Source organism: Molothrus aeneus, chromosome 16 (assembly GCF_037042795.1).
Source record: "Molothrus aeneus isolate 106 chromosome 16, BPBGC_Maene_1.0, whole genome shotgun sequence".
NCBI lineage: Eukaryota > Metazoa > Chordata > Aves > Passeriformes > Icteridae > Molothrus > Molothrus aeneus.
Genome location: NC_089661.1, coordinates 8,193,293 through 8,217,488, shown reverse-complemented (window position 1 = coordinate 8,217,488; position 24,196 = coordinate 8,193,293). Strand labels below are relative to the sequence as shown.

The window sequence follows — 24,196 nt, the reverse complement described above, 5'->3', positions numbered from 1 at the left end:
TTAAATGGATGACAACTCATTATTGGCACTCCAGCTGGGAGAGTGCTGGGGAAACTTTGCTGTGAATATAAACTCAAATTTATAAATGAAATTGCTTTGGCTTTTCCTATTCCCTTCACTGTGACCATGGGAGTCGATCACACTTGGCCTTTAAAGAGCAGGGAAGGGGGGAAATTGGGATGATAGGGATGCAGAGACAACCTCTACTGAATTTGCTGTTTTCTTAGGATTTGAAGTCTGCTGGGTAGCTTGGATTACAGTCAGTGAGCTGCTGCCTAAGTGCTCTGAATGACACCTGTTGTCCGCTTCTGCCTCTACAGTCCCTTCACAGGAGAGCTGAACATTTGGCTTGAGTCTCCAAGTACTCAAATTCTGGTTGCCAAAAGCTGCCAGCAAAAGTCCCCCATTCCTGTGTGATCTGCCAGTGATCTTACACGGTTCTGCTCCCTGTTTTGTCTTCTTCACATCCCATTCCCTCTTTGTCTTGGCACAATTATTCCTAGAGCATCCTGCTGGTCCTTGGCAGCCCTCCTGTGTCTTTACAACAAGCGTGGAATTCTTGGCTTTGACACACTCAACCATATGGTGAGAACCTCAAAATTGTTGTTTAGAAGAATAAACTGGAATCTGTCTGTGCAGGAGGTAGAGGGAAGGAGACTCTGGTGGAGAAGGTGAACCTGATTTCTCCAAATGATTTATCACAAATGAACCTAATTTCCTTTTCTTTTCTTTTTTACTTTCTCCAACCAGGCAAATACTTGCAGGCACTCCTGAGCCAGAGTATCTGCTGAAGGCTGAGCTGATCAGTGACACAACTCAAAGCAGAGAACATAGACACAGATATGGATGACTGGAGGGGGAGAAGGACCAGGAAGGAATAAGTAACATTAGATTATAGACTCTCCCTACCTTAGGGAGCCATTTTTACAGTGAAAATATCCCAAACAGTATCCTCAGTAATTCCGTGTAAGATCTGATCTCTCACAGATTCAGGTTTTGAAGAGGTCAATGAATATGCGTTTTTAAAACAACTTACATTCTATCAGCTACTCACATCTGGACACAGCATCAAAGAAAATACTCACTCTTGATTTCCCTTTATGGCTTTACTTGCATGCAAAGAATTTAGGCCAAAATTAATAAATAATTGGAAATAAAAACCCCGAATAAACGAGCGGCATATGCTGTTTTTATAAACTGCTAAACAGAACATCTTTGCTGGCAGCTGTCCCATGATTATTTTTTTGTTTTGAATGCAATTATGAATTCTGAGAGTCATGATACAGGAATGAACGTGTTTTACTTTGATTATTCAAAAGAAGAGCCAGTGGCTTCCTTCATGATGCTGGGAAACCAAAACAGCTTTTCCTTGTTGTGCTCAGGGCTGAAGTGATGTGTAGATAAGCAATGATTTAGGAAATACAGGGATTGTTGTCATGCCCATGTTCTCAGGATACAAGATGTTTTTGTGCAAATGCTTTTTAGAATGGCAAAAGCAAATTGCACACAAGTTCATGGAGAGATTTTTGTCTGTAACTTTATGGACTCCACTTTCTATATCTGGAGTGGAGAAGAAAGAGGGGCAAAACCATTTTTGAGGAAATGACATGCAAAATGTGTCAGTCCAGGGCAATCTTTCTGACAAGAGTTGTTTTTTTTAATCAGGGCAGGGGAGGGCAGGGTGGGGGTTGGTGATGGTGGTGGTGAGGGAGGATGGCTGGAAAAAAGAAAGATTTAAAGAAATCCCTAATAAAACATATTCCCATCTTCTACTGACAACTCTGGGCTAAGTCTGATGTATTTTAGTTTTATTTTCAATGTTAAGACAGGAAAATAATACTATTCCTTCATTTTAGAAGATTTTTGGCAGTGTTTGAATTGTTTACGGTAACAAAAATCATTCTTTTAGAAGTTCTAATTCTTCTGTCAAACTCTCATTATGCCTTTATTTGGCAGAGAAAAATGTTTTTAAAGAATAAAGTGATGACAAACTGACAAAAAATCTGGAAATCAAAGGTAAATCATGATTGCCTGCACAGAGCACAATAGTGTCACTGAGACAGAAAGCCTTAAAAGAAAAAAAACAACAGGAATTTGCATTGTAAATGCAATTCTAACAACAGTGCAGTGTCACTGCCTGCCCCTGTAATTAACTTTCTTCTCTACCTCCATGCCTCAGTCATCTACAGATTACACATCACATCATCAGTAGCAAATCACTCCTGAGACTCTCTTCCTAGACAATATTGTTCCCAAGCTTTCTATTTCATTCCTGTAGTAGATTCTAGTTACCACAAGAATAAACAGGCTTCTCAATAAAAAATGGGAGCCCAGTGTGTCAGTGGGCAATACAGGGTAGCTACACAATTTCAGTGGAATTATTCCTGATTCAGAGTTTGAACCAAAGGGAGTTTTGCCTTTACACCATAAAGTGTGGGCTTATTTTGAAGTCTGACACATGTTTACCTGTCCATGGGGCTCTCACACTGTAGGGAAAAGCAGCAAGGTTGCTGGCTACATGCCACCTTTTCCATCCAATTTATGCCTTAAATGTTAAATTACCAAAGAACATGGAATTCATTAATTTCCAGCAGACAAGTTGGTAGCAGCTGCATTCAGAAGCAGGCTGCCTCAAACTTTGAAAATGTATCCCTTCCTCACATGGTGTCTGTTCACAATTTATCACTGCCTATTAGCTATTAACAGCAGTGGGCTGGAGGTGGTTTCGTTTCTGCTTAAGAAATGATGCCACCAAATGTTAGCAGCAGAAATCAGTAAGTTCACTCTTGTGCTGGAAATGTGTGGAATCAAACTCCTGTTGAGTGAGATAAGGGCTGCATTAGCTCTCAGCAGTTGTCTGCTGGTGTTTGCATTACAGAAGCAGCACGTTATGCTGGGAGGTAAATGCCTGACTCAGTTTATTTGCTGCCTTGTCAGGAAGAAGAACTTCTGAAAACTTAATAGGATCATTCATGTATCTAGGAAATTTAAGATGTCTAAAGTTATGAATATTAATACTGGGCAGATGGAAGCACTTGAGCACTTTAAGAAGAATGGTAAAGATATTCAGAGCAACAAGCTTGTGTTGATCTTACTGAATAAAAATCCAGGTGTGGCTGTAAAATGTTCCCTCTTCTCCCAGCACAGTGTCCTGGGCACTGCCTGCAGACCCAAGCATTTGGATGGTGTGGGTGCCATGCAAACATGGGAGCCTGCAGAGCCTGGCAGCCCCAGAATGGCCTCTGTATTTGGATGGCTCAGGGCTGCTGTGGCAAGGAAGAAAACAGTTTCTTTCTAAAAACTGTCAGTGTGGGTCTGCTCCCAGGACTGTATTTGTAGATATTTCTGTAACACAGCTGCTTGGCAAGTGCTGAGCAGGTTTTGGCAGGTATCAGGCAGAAGTGAATGCCTGGACCTGACAATATGTCAGGTGAGCTCTGGCCTAAGGTAATTTTGTCTAATCCAGCATTTTGTAAATTAATGCTTTTATTGTTAAACACACAGGCTTTGTCAAGAAAACAGTTTAAATACATGTAAGTCTCTAAGAGGAAATATGAATGAAAAGCAGCACAGAAAGGTCAAATTTTCTTTCCATTTCTAAATGATGGCTTTTATGATAGCTGTTAGATTATTGAGAGTCTGAAGTTCTCTGGATTCTGAACTGTGCATAATTTAAAGATACAAATAGTCTTTTGTTCAAAGTGGCTGTGTTTTACTGACTGGATACAGACACTTCCACTTCTCTTAGTGCAAAATTTTCTTCTGACTTAGTATCTATAAAATCCCTTTCTTTAATCCTTTTCCAGTACACTGCTACTTCATTTTTTAACATCAGCATTTACAGTGAATAGACAAAATATCTATATTATTCCCATAGCAAATAATAAAACTTACCTTGTTTGATAGGCTGCTGATTTGAGAAGGTGAGAGGAGTAACGAGGAATTTGGTTTCAGCTACCTGTACCCAGTGGTGCAGAATTTTTATTGTCCAGACACCAGGTCGCAGGGGCAAATTCAGAGGTGGTTTGTAGTGAGTAAACTCTGCACTGGATTCGATAAGAATATCATATGTTGCTGCAATTACATTAATGGGATCCACCCAAATGACAGTCACGGTGACATTGGGGCCTTTTCCCCACTTCTGCATCCCCACTGGCTCATCTGTTGGCCCAAGGAGTCCTCCAAAATTCCTGAAAAGCCTTTCCTTGGCATCCCACTCAGTGCCAATCTGAAATGAAAGAACACAGGGCTGGTAGCATCATCTCTTGTAAGCACCTGAGACCGTTATGGCAAATAAAGGCTCTCAAGAGACACAAATCATAATTCTCTAATCACATGAATTATACATACATTTAAAAGCAACATGACCTAAGATCATAATGCATACACAAATTATGAGGCAAGAAAGAAGGCTTGCTTTCTTGCTCCCTTCCTGATTGATAAAAAGGTTTTCTTTATCTTAGAGTGACACACCAGATGATAGCAGCTCTCTCTTCCTACCACAGAAGCAGCCAACAAAGGACCAAGCCAGTGGCTGGACACAGCCTATGCACAGAAAAAAAAAGTGACCCATCATCTCCTGGGTCATGAAAATGTATTACACACTTGAGAGATGGAGAGATGAACCCTGCAGCTGAGACCTGCCCAGCTGCTGCTAAGACCAGGGAAGACACTTCAGCTGCTGACTTCAGGACAAGTCACATCGTGTCCTTTACTACAATCCACCCATGAGATGTTGTCTCTTTGTACTCCCTTCCTGCCCCATGTGGGAATTTATTTCTTGTAAACTCTTATTGTCATAATAGTGACATTGTTTTTCATTTATTCACTAACAGTAAACCAGTTGATTCACAATCTAGTGTAAATACTTAATTCATGTTCAAGTGCTCTTTATATGGATTTCAATGGTTCACCCACAACCTGGGGGATGACACAACCTTCCAAGCTGTTGCCACTAACACTTGTGCACTACTGAAACCAGCACCTCTGACCAGCCAGCATGGAAATGGAGTAACTGCCTTTCTTAGGCCATTAGGAAGACTTCAGTATCCCAGCACAAAAGCCAGAAGGTGTTTATGAGGCTGAGCATTATGGAACCTTTCCATCAGTTCTCCTGTGACCACAGCACTGAGGGCTGCACTTCTGCTTTTAGAGGCAGTTCTGGTATGAAACCCCTCAAAGTCCTTCTGGTCTTCTTTTGCCCTACTCTCCAAACAGTGCAGATGACCAAAGAGTTGATTTCTTCCCTGTATGGAAAGTCTCTGTGGGTGACCTCTGGAGACCCATGCACACACAGGCAGGATCCCCACTTTTGAAATACATGTGGATATTGCAGATTTTCCCCACACAGAGCTGTCCTTGTCCCTAAGCTTCACCTTACAAGGGCATGGTCAGAACCTGCTTTCCTGAAAGCATAAGAGATAATTGTAGCTCATTTGCTTCAAAGATTTTTCTTCTAGATTTCATTTCACTTCATGAGAATAAGTGATTCCAATATAATGCCTAAATCCCCCACCCCCAAATCCCCAGAACATAATGATTACCTGATGCCTATTACCTGTACTGGAAACTGTCCAGTCTCCAGTCTCTTCTAAATAAATCCCTGTGGTTGGCAGACAAATTACTGGAGGACTGCAAGCAAAATGCTACAAGGTCAGTAAAATAAAACCCTACCATCCTAACTCCATCTGTCATCACACAAATTCCTCCTACCAGGCTATGACACTGCAGAGTATGAGACAAAATGAGTCTTCCACTACTCTGCAATCAACACAGCATTTGTGGTATTTCAGAGGAATTTCACCCAGCACACCAGCTAATCAAAGCAGACAGCATAGCCCAGATATCAGACCCAAGCACTGAATGCCTCGAGGAGCTGTCAGTGTGTGCTCTCCTGACAAGACTGACTGAATATGTATGGAAATAAGCTGAGAAAGAAAATTTCCTGACCAGGCCTTATTATCTACTCTGCCAACCTTCACTGAGGTGCAGCCATATCACACCTACCAGTGCTCAAGGGACCTAGAAAGAATAAAGTCACAACATGTGAAACAAACCTACACCCTCCTGGGCAAAGAAAATCTGTAAGGAAGCTCTTTCCACCGCATTCAATATTTCTTACTGAAGAAGTCATTGCAGAAAAATTACTTCATCCTCAAAAATTAAACATTCACTTCTGACATCCAACTATTTCCCCTCTAGTTTCTCATCCCTGAGAAAATAAATCAGAAAGTTACAGTGCCCTTGTTCCAACCTCCAGGTGACACTGCTCCATGCCAGGCTGCACAAAAGATGAGATGTGCTCACACACACACAGGTTTATCAGACTGCTCTGTGGAAGAGCTAAGGCTGCTTTTGGGGAAAAATTGTAACACAATTGTTGTCTGGTTGTTAAGCTTTGGCACTGGGCTCCCTAAAGCAACCCCAAAGTTCCAGCCAAAGGGCAGGGCAAGAGGGGAGGGAAGGACAGGTACCCCCAGATCCCTGTGTGCCCCAGGGCTCACAGCAAGGCTCCACAGGCACCTCGGGGAGGGAAAGGCAGGGAGCTCTACACTCTGCTCATGGCATCTGCCCTTTATGTCTCATTTCCAGCTGGGACATACTTTCCCATGCTGCACAGCTTGCAGTACCAGCTGCTTTTAGAAGCACAATATTTTATAGGGAATTTTACTTAAAGCACTGGTTAGAGGTTTATAACCCCTTGAACTTTACACAGCTGAGTTCCCAGCACTGAGATGTCCGATTTTACAGGGCAAGAGATACTACAGCCCTGTAATAAGTTTCACAGCTCTTTAAAACATGTGAGTAGGCTTTCACTTTCAAATAGAATACACCAAGTATGGATGGAATCAAGCAGTAATGAATATCTGATAAATTATGAAGAGATGTAGCACAGAAACTGACATTTTCCACATCATTATTTTAATCACCTTTATTTTGGGCTTCAAGAGCAAGCACTGTGCACGGGGTATGCTTGGAAAGCTGGAAATCTCTCATTGGTTCAAAATTTCTGTTTTTATCTCTGTTCAAACCCAGATAAAATTTTCCCGAGATAAATTATACCCTGATTATGGGTTTGTGTCTCATTGCTCACCACAAACAGGACCATTAGGTTCACACAATGCACACTAATTGCCTGCCACCTAATTTATTTTATTCTCTGTGATGAATCACAAGTCTTAACAAGACCAGAAACAGCATTTAACTGATAGAGGGTGAGCTGAGACTTTTAGTTCTGTGCAGCAAATCAATCCCCTGCCCTGCACAGAGAAGCTGCCTGAAGCCAGGCTGGCAGGACACATAGTGTGTGCATTGTGCACGAGCCAGCTTCAGGAGGTGTGGGAGTTCCATGCTTGGAAATCATCTCTTGGATTTCCTGTGAGTTTGTTTGCTTTGACTCAGCCTGCAGGAGCCATGTGCCATCGGAATGCTGCCATGAGCTCCCCCCAGGTGTGGGGCAGCCCAGCTGGCTGATGCCCTCCCACTTGTCTTTCCAGGGTGTGGGGTGAAATCTGCTCCTTGGGAATGAAGTCTGAGAGCAGCAGAGGGCAGGAGGCAGGGGCTGGAGAGATCCCATCAGCTCTGCTGCAATCTCAGTTGTGCACCAGGGTCACAAATACACTTGGGAGCACACTCAGTGCAGCTTATTTGTGTGCTCTTCCTGCTGGCCCCAGTGCTGCAAGCTGGGACAGAGGAGAAAGTTCCCAGCTAAAATAGCCCCATTCAGTTTAAAATTCCTGCCAGATCATGGGGTGAAAGTTGCTGAAAAACAAGAAGTTCTATGTTCCAATAAGCTTAAATCTTAATTTTATTTTCTGTGAACACTCATGCTTCCATCTTTGCTAAACTGCTAAGTTTGTTTTCCACATGCTGGACCTTGACAAAGCAGTGGCATTTTAATAAGCAGTAGCAGATCAGAGCTTTCCAGTCATGCTGAGGCTGAAGAAGTTAACACTGGGTTTATAGCAGGGTAACTGAGACAATTATTTGGCTCAGAGGCAGAGATCCCTCCAGGCCAAGGGAAGGCAGAAATTAAAAAAAAACAATTAAAATTTTAATTATTTACTTTGTATGTCCTGGTCTTTTAAAATATGAATCATCTATGAAAGGAGAGACAATTAAAGAGGTTAGGTGATGAAAATAAAATGAAAACAAGTAAGCAGCCACCAAAACTCTTTTTTTTGAGTTTCAAACAGAAGAAAATGTTTCCTTATGCTCAAAAAAGCTCACCAGTGATTAAATTCTTAAAAGTACTAAATAAGCAGAAGAAATACTCCTACAAATCACAAGAATTGGAGCTTGTATGAACATTTATCACAGCATGAAATGGCAGGCTACCATCTGACACATTGATAAATGAAATGCATTTCCATCCATCTCTTTAATGGCACATTAGTGTCATGGATTTGCCATGCACACCAAAACACTGAATCCCACCTAGGCATTTCTTAATTGCCCAAGAAGATGGTAATTTATGGACTTAGCCATAATGACTGCAACACATTTCTTCAATCAATTTTAGGCCTTAATTGAAATTTGCGGCTTAACAAGAAAAATCATGAAATTAACTGCTCAGACAATTGTATCTTTAAAACACAGATGTCAGGTCCTATTAGTGGTCAACTTTCCTGATATATTTTAGGTAGATTTTTTATACTCTATGATAGACACTGGGACAAATTTCTAGAAGAATAACAGAGTTTGTGGGAAATCTCAGCCACTGCTGTGATAATTTTCTCTTTTGTGTTACAACATCAATATACTGCTCACATGTGGTATCAGTACCTGACTACCACTAATTTTGAGAGGTTTTTCTAGTGTACTCTTGAGAGACACAGTTAAACATGTCACCATTTACATCTGGAATTGCAGAAAAATGGAATTTTCCCCAGAGGCCTTTCACAGCACTCACAACAGACACGGTGGCAAAACTTTTAAGTTACTTTTAAATTACTGAGCCCCTTTGACAACAACAAAAGGCTTCCATTTGGTTTTAAAACAGAAGGGAGTGAGAACACTCAGATCGATGTAAGAAATGAGTGTTGACCACAGACTGAACTGCCAATGGTGTCGTCTCCTATGATGAGGAGGTACACTATGCTAGAAAGCCATTTTCACCTCAAATTTCCATGGAAATCCACTTTCCAAAGGCTGCTGATTTAGTGTTCACTCCTGTGATGCCAGAGGAGTACATAGGTGGCTACGAACACTCACCTCTGTGAACTGCAACCTCCCAAAATCACTCGGTGGACTTGCAATCTTGAAGACTTTCTTGGGCATCACCCAGGTTTCCAAAGTTTCCAGTTTACTGACAGCCAGATTGGTTGCATGGTGCCTGATCAGGAAGCCTTGGAAACGGTCAGCAAGGAAGTACAGGTGGATGGAAACTGGATGGCCCATGGGGTAGTATCTGTAAAACAGCAGATGCTCAGCAGTTATGTAAGAGAATGAAATCTCCATTTACTTGGAGCTAGTGGCTTAAGAAGCATTCATTTCAAATAGAAAATCCACCACTGTACATTAAGAGATTTCAAATGTGTTCATGACTCATTATCAAATATTTTAGGCTGTTCCGATTACCCCATAACATAAAAATATGTTACTAAGAATACAGGCTCATTAATTCCATATCCTCAGCTCAAAGCTCTTTAGGAGTCCTTCTGTGTGCCACAGAGCTCCTCTCCCTCACCACCTCTCCTGGTAGAAAGTGGCACCCAGAGACACTCACAGATTGTTAGGGTGCAGCACTGTTTGCTCGGATAAACTGTAGGATAAAGGATGCCCTAGGATTGTGCCTGTGCTCCAGAGCTGCCTTTCCTGCCCCAGCAGGGTCAGTGCCTGTCTGCACAGGACAGCAGGGAGTGCTGTGTGACCAGGCACTGACCTCTGGGCCCCCTCCATTCCCAAAACCCTTCCCCAAGGGCAGGGCTCTGCAGGCTGGCACTGCAGCGAAGGACACCAGGATCCTGTCCCCATTTTAGGTCTCTGTATTTTAGGGGAAAAACTTCACATTCTTTAAAGATCTGAGATTGTTCTTACTCTGATTTTTTTACTCATAATCAAAAAAAGAAAAAAAAAACTTGAAAAAGGTCAAATAACTGGGCAAAACCAATCATTGAGAGATCTGGAAGCCTTCAGTTGCAGCTGAGATTTAAAGACATTGTAGTCACAGCTTCAAATAATTAAAATGTACGGTTGATTGTCTGCTATGACCTCAGAAACATCTGTAACAATGTTTGGGTACATATGGATGCATAAATAATTAAAAATGTGTTATTCATAGCTCAGAAATTGAATATTTTGCTACTTTACAGCACTGACATTAACTGCAAAACAAGTTAAACCAACCAGCATCGCACCTTCCCAGTAAGTCAGCCAAGCCTGACTCGTCAGGCTTGTTACCACAATTAAAGGATGAGCACTAAGGATGAACACCAGGGAGGACTTTCCATTGCACGAGGTCTGCAACACCCCAGAAGGGACTCTTAGAGCTGGAGAAATCAACATAAGAAGACAGGGTACCAACAGGGCCAGCACTGATGGACCGAGCAAAACCACTGCAAAGCTACAGCCAATGCCAGCAACAATCTGACTTCTGTTCCCAGTACTAAGACCTCCTGTTTTATATGTGTGCAGCAGCAAATATTTACAATATCCTTGAAATAGACTGAGTAAATTGCCTCTTGGCAGCAGAGAGTAAAAATGCCTAGGGATGGAAAAAATGAATTAAATCTCAATCACACATTAATGTAGCTCCCACGGAAGATGCTGACACTCCATCTCCTTTGGTACCCGGGCAGTCTGAGGGGGGCATGGCCCTGCTTAGGAAAGTGTGCAAAGCAGCTGCTCTTACAAACATCTCCTGGGCTGCTGTGGGTGGCAGCATGGGCCTGACTCCAAGGGGGATCCGAGGCAGGAGCTGCTTTCCTCCCAGCATGAGCAGGACCACCAGCCTGGGGCTGTGCTCAGCCCCACAGCAAAGGGAGCACTGTCGAGGGGCTCAGCCCAAACCAATCCTGCCATTACTGCATTAGAGACATGCAAAACCACAAGAGGGAAAGAGGAAAGGTATAGGTGCAAACACCCAGAAGGACAGCACAGGATCAGAAGAGAGGAAATGTGAATCATAAACCTGAAGATCAGCCATGTTTCTCTGATCTGAACTGGATGCTGACTCACAGTGTCTTGAGGGGGCTCAGGTAGGAATGAAAACGAAGCCTCCACTCTGTATCACTGTTTGCAATTCCTCCCTGCACTGTTTCATGAGACTCCAGCCTGCTGAAGGAGCTGTGCTTTATCCTGGAGACAGCTGGAGTCACAGTGTTCCTATCTATAAACTGAGCAAGCTTGAAAAGCACCTTGAGTTCCTGTACAATGGAAAGTTCCTCAGAAACAAAAGTGATAATTGATATAAATCAGCACCAGAATACTGGCAAAAGGACTGAGAACAAAAGTAATTCTCAAATTATTCCAGTACTGGTTATACATAGTCCCCATCCTCTTTACTGGCTTCACTCTGCAGGACAAATGACCCAGGACTTCCTCAGGTCTGCCTTTATTTCATAGAAGGAAGGCATGCTACTAGTGATTATTTCTATCTAATTGTTATCGATCTTTTATTGCTTTGCACCGGTAACCTTCACTGACAAAAGTCTAATAGGAATCTGGAGCACTTATTGCCACATCTTTCTAAATGGGGCATTGCTCAGCACTTCCATGACTAATTTAGGAAGGTCAAGGCACATTTGGTTCCCTCTTGAGAACACAACATGGGCAATGTCCATCCATCAAAGCCCAGGGAGTGTTTGCTGATTTAGGCTCTATGTGTTTTCTATTAGGATAAAAATGGGCAGGCTCCAGAAATACATTCTGAAGATAGTATTAAGAGATGGTAAAGTAAGACTTAAAAAGAAGAACCATCTCTGCTTTGAATCTAAACAGCTCCAGATGTGTTTGCAGGCAGCAAACATCTACCATGAAGAGAGCTTTTCTATGCAAGTCTAACTTCAGGAATTCTTCCTTTAAATCCCTTTTAGACTGAATTCTTCTTAGCCAGGCTTAGAGGTGAAAAAGGAATCTAGAATATAGGGATAATTTCCTTTTAAAGAATAAGGAATTTCATTTGAGATAAATATAACTACCTATATATAGATATATAAACACCTACGTATATTTTATGTATTTGATGCTAATAGATCTTACCAGTTGCAGCACTTTTGGCACAGAGAGCTGCACCAAGCAGGTGAACTGAGCCAAGCAAGCTCTCTGCACTCCATGTGTGCTCCCAGGGAAACAAACAAGCAAGGACCATTAACCTGCCTGTGTTCAGATTTGTTCTGAAATCCTGTCCTCTGCTTTTGGTAAGCATAATAGAGGTGAACATGACCTCTGCTGCAATCACACAGAGGGTTTAGGAGCTGAGGCTATAATACACTTGCTGAAATTAATCAAGGGAAACGCAGCAGTGGGGGTAGCACTGCCCAACTGGATCCTGTCAGTCTTCATCAGGCTGGAGAGGAGCTCCTTAAAAGTGCAGCAAACAGGTCACATAATGTCAACCCGGAATAACCAACGCTTTATTACGGCCATAAATACTCCTGGAAATCAGCGCTGTGCACTTGCAGCTGCCTGGCTGTGCTGGTGGCCGTAGGCTCCAGGCAGCACAGCCGAGCAGAACGGGTCTCCCCAGAGCCTGGCGGTGCCTGTGTCCCCTGCAGGAGCAGGGCCAGCACTGACCTGCAGCTGTTGTCCCCAGCAGCGTGGAAGGAGGTCTCGGCCCTGCGCAGGCCCAGGCGGGAGAAGGAGTGGAACATGGTGAGGGCCACGTCGCTGAGGGCGCCCGGCCCGTCGGGCTCCTCGTACACGTTCTCCCAGTAGGAGCGCAGCCCCGGCGTGCCCGGCGGGTAATTCCCGTACAGGAAATAGTCCAGCTGCCCAATGATCTCCTGGTTCACCACCGCCTCGAACTTGCGGGCAAAGAAAGTTGGCCTGGCAGTCTGCTGTTGGGACAGGACAGGACAAAGTCACTTGTGGCCACAGAGAGTAACACAACTTTCACAAAGACTGTGAGAAGATCAGAGAAAAGAATGAGAAACAATTCTTATCTTAACTCGCTGCACCTGGTATTGTGAATGTAGCCATGATATTTTCTGAAAAAATCCTTTCCTTAGGATTTTTTTCTCCTGAGAAGCTGAGATGCCTCAGAAACAAAATTATTATCTGCTGCTGTGGAATGCAACAGGTGGATCTGTGATTGGTCTCATGTGGTTGTTTCTAATTAATGGCCAATCACAGTCCGGCTGTGTCAGCCTTGTTGGTCAGTCACAGGATTTTTTTATCATTTCATTCTTTTCCTTTCCTTGCTAGCCTTCTGATGAAATCCTTTCTTCTATTCTTTTAGTATAGTTTTAATATAATATATATTATAAAATAATAAATCAAGCCTTCTGAAACATGGAGTCAGATCCTCATCTCTTGCCTCGTCCTGGGACCCCTGTGAACACCACCACTGTGAACATGTGGAATGTGTTACAGAGATTTGTTTACCAAAGGGTGGTTTCTTAATTAGCCAGTGGTGATGGTGTTTGGACTGGAGGACCAATTAGGTCCAGCTGCATTGTAACTGTCTGTAAGAGCAATGGATTTCTTAATAAAGAGATTATTAATCAGCCTTCTGTGAATCATGGAGTCTATGCTAATTATTACCCAGCCAGGGGCCTGTTGCAACAATAGACACTGAGTTCCCATTTTCAGACATGGCACTCTGTCTTAAGCAATGGGTTGTCTCTATGGGCAAAGATGACTTAAAATGTCACCTTTGGGACCATTCATCGTTAGGGGTGATGTTAAGATTCAGCTAAAAACTACATAATTACTCCATGAAAACCCCTTCAGACCAACAGGCACCCTGTGCTGCCTGGCTCAGGAACACTCTTCCAGTGTAGGAGGGCTGGGGAGTGCTCTCCAAACCCCTGTGTTAGCCTGGAGACAGTGCAGCACTGGCACGTGTTACGCAGGGAGCAAAGTGGACTGAGGCACTGAGGCTCAGAAGAGGCAGAGCAGCATTTTCTGTGTATGGATTTGCTGCCAGGAGGTGAAGAGGTCTCTGGGAGAGGTGCCATTTGTGGCTGTGGTTTCTTTACTTCTGAGTGGTCCTGCCCAGATTTTTTCTCAGTGCTTGACACAATCTTGTGCATATAACCGCTTTATATGCTACTCAATTACCATTAGCTTTCAAAAAGTCTTTGTTTTGCCTTGTTCATATTTGAGCATGGGTCCTGAGGTGCCAAGGAGTTCAAGAGTGTCCCAGATGGTTGGAAAATTCTTTTGAGGATGCTCAGTTTTGCTCTGAGATAGCGCATGCTGTGGGCTTTGTGATCTCGGCTTGTTTTGTGCCTCTGTGGGAACAGCAAGCCCCAGTCTTCTGGTGCTGTGTGCTCATGTGAGGGGCTCTCTCACCAGAACATGTCAGAAGCTGCCTTTTCATCTATTCTAATTTTGAACTGTCCTTTCCAGCTCAGTTTACCTGATTGTTTTCTGAAATATCATTGTGGGTTCACAGCCTGGAGCAGGTCAGGCTCTGTAGTCTGACAGGAATTTTTAAAGATTTGCCATTTATTCTGTGCTGGAGAATTCCCTGCAATTGGTGTTTAGGACAGCAGAGCCTCCTTTAGATAACATCTCATTTGCTCTTTTTGTGAGTGCCAGTGTCGCTGACTTCAAGCGTGCCTTGTAGACAGCACATTACAGCAAAGAAAAGATCTCTGTTTTAGAGCAGTCATCATTTCTGTGCTGTAGGGTAACACATTCCCCATCCCACACAGAGCCTGAACAAACATGCTTTATGCAGGGAACCCCGAGGAGCTGGAGGGATGGAATTGCAAATGTGGTGACCTTGAAACAAGTGGCTGTTCATTCTCAATAGAAGATGCACAGGCCGGATACAGCCTCGAGACTGAGTGCACCCCGGAGCACAGGACTCGCTCTCATGTCTGCCTTGAGGAAACTGTCTCAAAGGAACTGAATAAACCTTTCAAGACAGTCCTGCCAAACCTGGGTGATCAAAACCTCATGACTAAGGCTCCCAAAATCATGAGATAAACTTTAATATGATTGTGCTGAGGAATATAATAACGAAAATGGATTTGCCTTGTGCTGTGTAAGTCTCTAGCACGCACACTGATCAACTTCTAAGCTTTTTTTAAAGATGATAAACATTGCTTAAAGCTGAAAGCTAGGAGTGTTGTGAATGATGAAAGCACCTGAGCTGGAACATTGGAAAAAACCATTTGCACGAGAAGTTACCAAGTAATAGTGGTACAGTCAGAGATGTGTCAAGCTTCCCTCCTTTCTAGCACAGCCAATTACCAATGCCAAGGAGTCCAAAGAATTGCTTTGTGACCTTACCATGCAGTGGTATGTCTCCAGGGCCAAAACATAGGAGAACTTATCTTTCATTCCCCTGAAATTAAGATCAGAGCTTCCTCACATCTCTTTCTCCACCTGCCTGATGGAGTGAAAGCTTCCCTTCTCTCTCCCTGCTGCAGCCATGCATTCAGCCAGCTCTCCACCCCAGTACAGGGGGAAGAGCCTCTCTGCAGGTGTGTTCAGTTACCTGGAACCGGTGGAAGTCTGCTGGTTTGAAGTCATTGGGTGAGCAGCCACACCAGTCAACAATGTGCTTGTACTGGCACTTGCAGCCCAGCTTCCTGTTCCAGTTGGTGATGCGCAGGTTGTTGTCCACCATGGAGTCACAGAAAGGGCTGTTCTCCAGCACGGTGTGAAAGAAGGACTGCAGCAAACACAGAGCACATCACCACATTTAGCTCCTCAAATTTCCATTTTCTCCTTCACTTCAGCTCATGGGCCCAAACCTACTGCAGGTGAACTATTTTAGTTTGAAATGACAGGGTTAACAAGCTCTGTTGTTTTGCCACCTATGAAACACACTCCATGTGCCTGTATTCCACAGAGCATGGAAAAATCACAACCCTCTACAGACCCAACCAAACTGTAAGAACACACAGCTAAGGTCTTGCTCCAATAACCTGGCACAGAATAATTGCACTTCTACAATGACCAGCTTTGGGCACTGGCACCCCAAAGGACTCCAGGAAAGGCACCAGTACCAGCAATCATTTTATTTTTATTTCAGCTGTGTGAGCAATTCTAAGAAATGCCCATTATTTCCCTTCTGTAAGTTGCTCCCTGGTCTAACAGATTTAGACTATTTTTCTGAACAACGTACTAATGGCATATTTCAAGTTGTTTCCCAAAACAATTGTCAAAACTGCACTATCACCCTGGTTACTCTGATAAAAATACAGTCTCAGACAGCTCTTGTGTGGGTGTCTATCTCCAGCACTCTGAAATGCATTGCTTCTTGAGTGGCTTTGTTCTGAAACACGCAGTTCACTCTAGGCACCAAAAGGACATTCTGCCTCCTGCATTTACATCTGACATTGTAAGTCTTTATTTGCTGACTCATGGCAGCATGGAATTCCTATTGGGCAATCCTAATTATATCATCATAATAACAGCTATTACATAAACCATCTTTAATGGGGACGGATATAGCAGGTTAACAGGTCAGTGAAGGCAGGGCCATTTTACAAAACCAGCTATGTATCTTGCAAAGAAAACCTTGTAGAAAAAAGCTATGGAATACCATCAATTTTAGCCCTGCAAGAGACCATTTTTGGAGTAGTGATTCTCTTTAAAATCAGCAATAGTAAGATCTATAAATAACCAGCATAACATTAGCATGGCTGGCCCCCAAATAATCCCCCTACCCTTTTTAATGTTAAATGACAGCCCAGTGAATATGGATTTTATGCTTGAACTGTTTGGTTAAACCCATAAAGGCATCCATTCTCATTCAAGCGAGAGGGGGAAAAAAACCCTACCCAATTACCCATTGCCCTGTGTCCTTTTATAGCAATACAGGAATTTCTCTAGATAATGGATGAAAAGGTTATCAGAGAAGAGAAAAAAGGTGATTTTTAACAGAAACGGGATTAAAAGCAGATTATGCAACATGTGTGGGGAATAATAAACCTCTACCAAAAGATAACAATTGCTGTGCTCCACCAGAAGCTAATGAGCAAGATTTGCAAGATCGGTGTCATCCATCCCTCAGAATGTTCAGGAAACAAGGCAGTTATGGTTTTAGAGGCAGTCATAGCTCTTCCTTGGGCTGCAGGATGTGGAGCAGAGGCTGGCAAGCCAGGGGAGCAGTGTACCTGCTGGGGCAGGTGGAGCACAGGCTGCCAGCCACAGCTCTGTGCCCTCCCTGCAGAGAGTGCACACTGCTGGCACATTGCTGCGCGCCAGGCAAAACCCCACACTGCTGTGCACTCCCCTTCTGCATCACTTGCAGCCAGAGCGACTCCTGAGTGATCTAAATGATTTGTGACTGTGCCTTCTGGCTGAGTTTTGAACAGAACAATAAACCTTTGTTTGCAGGGTTTATATTTTTAAAGAAAAGTGCTGGATAATAGCAAGGAAAGCTACTTATTAAGACAATTCGCCATCTCTAATATCCTTCAAAAGCTTTTGTGCAGGAACAATTTGCAAGCAAAGGGCAGCTGGATTTTGGTTGTTCAGTAACAGATTAATAGGCTTAGAAGTACAAAACAAAGCCACTCTTTGCAAAAAAGTCCCACAAACAAACAAGGCAATAAACAACTGCAAAAGATGTTCTATCCCTACAGGGCTTACTCATTACAGAAGTAAAATTTTCATTACCCACTGTGGGGTGCTCCAAGCCCAGTGACATCAGGTGAAAGCCCCTCTGATTTTGGTCAGATCTTTGGGACAAGCACAAACACTGCAGGTTTGAGCACAGAGAGGGATCCTTTGCATTCACATACCTCGGCAGGAAGCAGCGTGTAAGAGTAAAACCTCTTCATCTTTGTCACCAGGTCATCATTGGAAAAAGTGACATATTCCACAAACTTCCTGTTCAGGAGGAACCAGTCTGAGCCTCCATCCACTGTGATTCCTTCTGGGATCTTGCGGTCCCCCAGGCGCCACATGTGCGTGTCACACTCCAGGAACAGCCGGTCCAGCCCCTGCTTTCTGATAAATCTGAGGGAATGCAAGAGCAGCCATTAAATGTTAATTTGTAGTTTGCTATCATCGGGAGATTTATAAATAAAAAGCTACTTTAGCAAACAAAAAAGGATCAGAACGTCACTTGTTTATATTTCTGATCTACTCATAAGTAATGTAGAGGGGTTTAATAAATGATTAATCAGTTATATGTTCTGTTACAGAGGCAAAGATCAACAGATTGCTTTTAAACATTATTTACACCTTCTGCTGTCCTAAGGCTGTGCAGGTGACAGAGCTCTAGGGCAGGAAAGTCCATAAAGTTCATTAACTCTGAACAAACCACCACGGAAGAACTTCAACATGAACAGGAACTAAATACATTCTTCTCTCTCTAAATAAATTCAGTTTTTAAAAAACAGAAAAAGGTACATAAAGGTAAAATGACCAATTTTCTCCTATGCTATTGTGTCATTAATTTTTCTATAGGGATATATAGCCAATAAGGAAAAAAATACCACTGTATTGGTCTTTGCTGTAGAATGAGCAAGTTTGCTCCATTTTCAAGTCTCTGGGGAGCAATGTTTTGTTATTGCTGAACCATGAATAAGAGGAGCAACTGCAGAACTGCAAAGTTATGGAAATGAATTATTTGAAACCAATATAAAAGAAGAAAGCTGGGAAATCAATCTGTGTTTGAAAACGCTTTGGACTGAGTGCCCGCTCATCGTTTGAGGCTGTCTGATCCAGGTTTGTGTTTGTTATTCCATTTGGGAATGGTTTCCCTGAAGGAGAAGCAGGGCAGCTGTGAATTAGCACCGAGGGGGGCTGAGCACCATCCACCCTGGTTGGCTGTGAGCACTGGGCACATCCCACATGTCCTGAGCAGTAACAAATGCTCACTGACCACGCACTAGAGCAATCCACAGCCCCCAGACCTCGCTGGGTGCAGGACCTGCAGGATAACAGCAGCTGTGGCAAGAGCCTTCCCTTCCTGAACCACACACAGCTGTGCCAGGGCATTCAGGATTAGCAAGCCAAGATGAAATTTTAGTAGTCCTCAAACACATGCTACTGAAGGTAAGGGAAAAGAATAAAAGTTAAGGAACAACAAACACCAGAGCTTTCTGGAGTCCTGCATCTGGAAACATGAGCATTAACCCCGTAGGCCAACTCCCTGATTCAAGTTCTGTTCTGTACCAATCAAAGAACTGAGATGCAATTATGAAATGGTGCATATTAATTTTCAAAAGGACCGTAAATGACTTCAGGGTCTATGTCCTACTGATAGCTATGTCTCTTTTCACAGTATGAGAAGAGCTCCTCTGTTAACACAACAGCGCTGAAAACGCGTAAATGAGAGTTGAGAAATTTTTCTTTCCATGAACAAGTTTCTAATTTCATGTTCCATTATGAAGGATAATAGAAAAGTCTTGCAATTTTAATGCAGTGCTCTGGAATGTAATCTTCAAATTCAATATTTATGCAGTTATCTCCAAATCAAATATTAATGTGCCTGAAAGTTTGGTCATTTATTTATTTCTCTTCAAAACTAAATGCTCATTAGAGTTAATTATTTTAAGAAAATAACAGAACTTTATCGACTATATTTAAATAGGAACATAAAGTTTTTTTCCATGAAGTAATTTCTTTCAACTGCTATCTCTACCAATTTATCACCCTTTACTCTCCTTTTCAAATGGAAGGTTCTTTGACTGCAATAGAAACCCTCAAACAAAAAAAAGCCACCTGGCTATTTCCAAAACTGCTCTGCATAGAAACTGCCTCAGCCTGTGTGACATGATCCAGCTCCAGCTCCCCTGTACTGTAACAGCTTCAGCCTTTTTGTCTGAACTTGGCAGCAGAGGAGCATGACCACGCTCCAGATGAGAAGGTCCCAGCAAATCCTGACTCACAGCCTCATGTTTTCCAAAGTAGTTGACAGGTTCTTTTTTTTCTATACATGCGCAGCTCTTTTTTTTTTTTTTTTAGCTAATGGCTTGAAAAAGCACATCTCAGCCAATTCCTGGAAGTACAATTGTTTTCACAACAAACCTCAGCCCCCAAATATACAACTGGGTTCCTAGAAGAGAGTAAATGTACTTTCCAATCACTTACCCTCCAGCAAGGCAGCACAGCCCAGCTAAAGAGCTGCAATGCCTTCAGAGATCTCCTAAGAAATGACCCTTTTGCTTGTGCTTCTCAAAACCCTCCTAGAAACATCACACCAGGTTTCAGATACATAACAGTTGAAGAGGTGTTTTTCAGAAGGATCACCCTTACTGAACCTCTTCACACACAGTCACAACACCTCACTGGAATAAGGCAAATTTGCAATTATTAGCAAAGCAGATCATTTCTGTGGCCTACGAAGCAATGATTTGTCCAAGGGGCTGTGAAGACACAGCTCTCCACTGGGTGATGGCTTGCTGCTCACTTATGTTCCTTGGCAGCCAAGGGGACCAAGTGTATTTCAGATCTGCTGGAAGCTAAATAGGAGAGGCTGCTGGCACAGAGAGCTGAAGAGCAACCAAAGTGGAAAAGGTGGATGAGGTTCCCTTTGTCCCTCCGGGCTCTCTGCTAGGATGACTGATGCTCCCAGCTACTCCAGCAATAGAGATTCTGGCACTCAGGCAGGCAAGAACTTACTCTAAGCATATTGAATACTGCCTGAGGGAAAGGGAAAGGGGTATTTGTATGCCACATAGGCCTTCCCAAGAAATGAAAACCTCTTGGACACTACAAAGAGTTCATAAAGATTCTTGACTAGCCATCCAAGAATGATTGCAGCCACCTGTGAAAAGAAAGATAGGGAGATGGAGGGCAAAAGCATGACCCTACTGATTTGTTTCTAGTCTCATGCTGTATTTCATTAGTTTCTGGTTATTCTCAAGGGAATACCAAATCAGTAAATTTTATGAAGCCAGGCCAAGCTTCATAAAGAGCAATGAAATGCAAAAAAAGGGTGGTGTTTCCTCTTGTCTTTCTCTCTTGGGTCTCAGAAAAATGCTTGCAGATAACTCCCAAATTAAAAGTAGGGGGGAAAAAAGGCTTAGTAATAGCATTTCCTTAACCCTAGTCAATGTGGAAAAATTCAAGTGCTTCCTGTCACCCTGAACATCAGGTAAGACTGGGATACCTCTGCCAGCTGCAAATGTACTGGCCAGAACAACGACATCCTACTGAACCAAGGTATGGTTGGCCAAATACAACAGAGATTATCATCAGCTGAAGACAACTGGCCTTTCTCCTAATCCAAAAGAAAACAACAGGAGGAAAACAATGATAGGAAAAGAGTCAACCACGAGAAAATCGAATTAAAAAAAGACTAGGATTAAGAAAAGCATGCTATTTTGCCTTATTTCATAGAATACTCACTCTTATGATCACAAACACATCTTATGCTTCCCCTTATCAACCTTAATTCTTTCTAAAGAGCCTCCAGTTTTGAGGGCCTGGGGTTACACTCAAAAGTAAGGAGGAAACACAGGATATTAAGAAGGTGTGTCAGCACCTGAGCTCAGCAATCAGACACTGACACACATGAAAGGTGCCACTGAGCTCTGTGTGTGGATGCAGCCTCACAGGTTTCAGAGAGTTATTTTTACACTTTGCTAAGAAAACCCCACTGCCTGCAGCACATGGTCTGTCACTGAGTGTAGATGTCAGTCCAGGCAGCTCATGATTGCAATCCAGCTCAGGGAACTCCTCTTACTTTGTAGTTTATTTAAATATTTATAAATGCATTTCAGACAATATTCTAGGACTGTATAACACATAAAGCATTTGTAACTTGTGTAGCACATACTCCTACAACATGAGTATAAACACAGCTCAGCTCTTATGATATGTTCTAACTGCTAATAAATATTGCCACACAGTTACTTTATCAGCAAAAATGTCACAACCAAATATCCTCCTTTTTCATAGTTTTCTCCAAAGGACAGTGCAAACCACAGCAACTTGTAGAGACCCCTGCTCCTGAATGCTCTACTTACACAGTAAGTCAGAGAGTTTGCTGTTTTCTTTTTCCTGAAGTTTATGAATGAGTAAAACTTCCTAAAGTATCAGAGGCTATCAGACTGCTAAATGCCATTTACCAGTAATTTTATCACTAAAGGGTTTTTCTGGAAAGAATATATTTTTAAGGTGAAAAGGTTTCTTCCTAAACGTTTCCTGTTTCTGGCCTCTCTCCTAGAAAACCTCCCATTGACATTTCACTGTTAACCAGGTGCACCTACCCAGGACCTCAGCATCATTATTCAGGATTTAAGAATAAGAACTATGAATAAAAGTTACAAAACTCCAATAAAACAATTCCTCACAAGTCAAAAGCCAATGTCAATGTCAAAGCAAGACTCTGTAGAGCTAGGAGCTCCGCTAGCATCATGTCCATGTTTCCCTGAGTGTACGTGGACAAGCTCTGCATGCTCTGACTTTATCTGCTCCTCTTTTCATTGTTTTTAGATGAAAATTTGAGGAAGAAAGTCCATTTCAGTGCAAAAAGTCAAGTAAATATTTTTACAGATGAGAAATGTGAGAGTCACTTGCCAGCAGTGTTTGCATAGCCACCTTGGAAACACCTACCAGAGTCAATCAGCTGGGAAGCACAAAACAGTAATTTGCAGTTTAGGTGACCAACTAGAAAGCACTGCACAATAATTTGACAATCTTGACTGTAGCAGTTGCAAGAAGTAATTTGTGAGCAATCTCTAGGCTACCACACATATCCATAAACCAGGCACTGAAAAATTCTTTATAATAAACAGATTGATGAATCCCAAACCTGTGCAGGGCAGAATCATTCCCTGCCTGCTCAGGGCAGAAATCCTGGCCTCACTGAGGATTTGCTTAGTCCAGCTGACTCTGATTTCACTCCATTTCCATGAGTAACTCTATTCTACCAAGGGTTAAACAATATTTACATCTGAAATAATTAACAATTGGCTATTTAAACACAATGTCTCTATGGTACCAGCTATTCATCTGTTTTTCTAAGGCTAGGATGTTGCAGTGTGTTTCCTGAGACCTTCCTGTCATGCTGAAAGCCTCCAGGGCTGATCCCCCACTCCCAAAATGGAGGTGAAGCTTGAAAAGGGGAACAGTGTCAAACAGAAATAGCACCTACTTAGTCTGTCAAGATGAGGAAGATTTCTACCCAGTATGACAGGCATCGTGTGGAAAGCTCAGAACAAACAATTCCTGCTGTTTCAAAAAGCCTTGAAAATAACTCTCAGTACAGACAGAAATGATGGAAGAGAAAGAATAATTGTAACTTGCTTTTCAATGTGCTTTAACTGTGACATCCTAAATGCAATTGCTATGAGGTCAAAAATGTTGTGAGAGCAGAATTCTTATCTTTTGTTAATTCCCTTACTCAGGGTAAGGGAAACACATAAAGTGAACACATTCCTATCTCAACAATCCCCCAAAGCCTTAATGACAATGCAGGAAAAAACTTCAACAATATCAGAAAGAATTTCTCTCTTGACTGAATTTGCTCTAGTAAGATTGGGATTATTTATTGATTGGACTTATTTCAGGAGCAAAAGCCAAAGCCATAAATAAGCACACAAACTGAAATGCTTTTAGCAGTTTTGCCCACTGTGCTAAACGCTCAGGAGTTACCAAGGAACACAAGGAAATGTCACTCTCAAATGGGATCAGTGTTTGTCACCTGCACCTCTGCATGGCCCACAGCAGAGCCAGGGGGCAGCTGAGCACGGGGGGTGGGCAGGGCAGAGCTGCACTGGGAGGTCACAGCTGCCCCCGGAGCACAGGGATGGGCTCCAGAGCAGGACACCCAGGTGACACAGCCACCAAAAGGGAGGCAGAGCTCAGAGATGCAGTTTGTGATATTTGCTCCTGGAGTTTCTGTGGCAGAAGCTGAACTGGAAGTGATGGGAACAAGGAGCTCCACTGGAAGGATTTTTTGGCAGTCCATGTTTTCAATGTATGTTAAACACTCTTATATTAAGAGTGCAGTTAAACCTGGGGCAGACTACTGCTGCCACACACTCTGGGCAATAGAAAGTTTAGATCATTTATATTGCAGCAAAAATGGTACAGCAATTTGAATATCTCTTTCAAGACACAAGTTCAGCCTGAAATATTATGTTCAATGTGTCCCTTCTCAATCAGTGGC

The 24,196-nt window shown here is 42.7% G+C and overlaps 1 protein-coding gene across 1 annotated transcript in view; it reads right to left on the bottom strand.

Moving 5' to 3' along the window:
* XYLT1 (xylosyltransferase 1) overlaps positions 1–24,196 on the bottom strand; it is a 169,597-nt gene that overhangs the window by 4,579 nt on the left and 140,822 nt on the right. The window contains exons 6-10 of the mRNA XM_066560670.1: positions 17,871–18,087; positions 15,614–15,790; positions 12,736–12,998; positions 9,214–9,409; positions 3,895–4,228 (exon numbers count right to left, since the gene is read on the bottom strand). Coding sequence (XP_066416767.1) covers positions 3,895–4,228; positions 9,214–9,409; positions 12,736–12,998; positions 15,614–15,790; positions 17,871–18,087 — 1,187 coding nt within the window. The remainder of the gene's footprint in view (positions 1–3,894; positions 4,229–9,213; positions 9,410–12,735; positions 12,999–15,613; positions 15,791–17,870; positions 18,088–24,196) is intronic.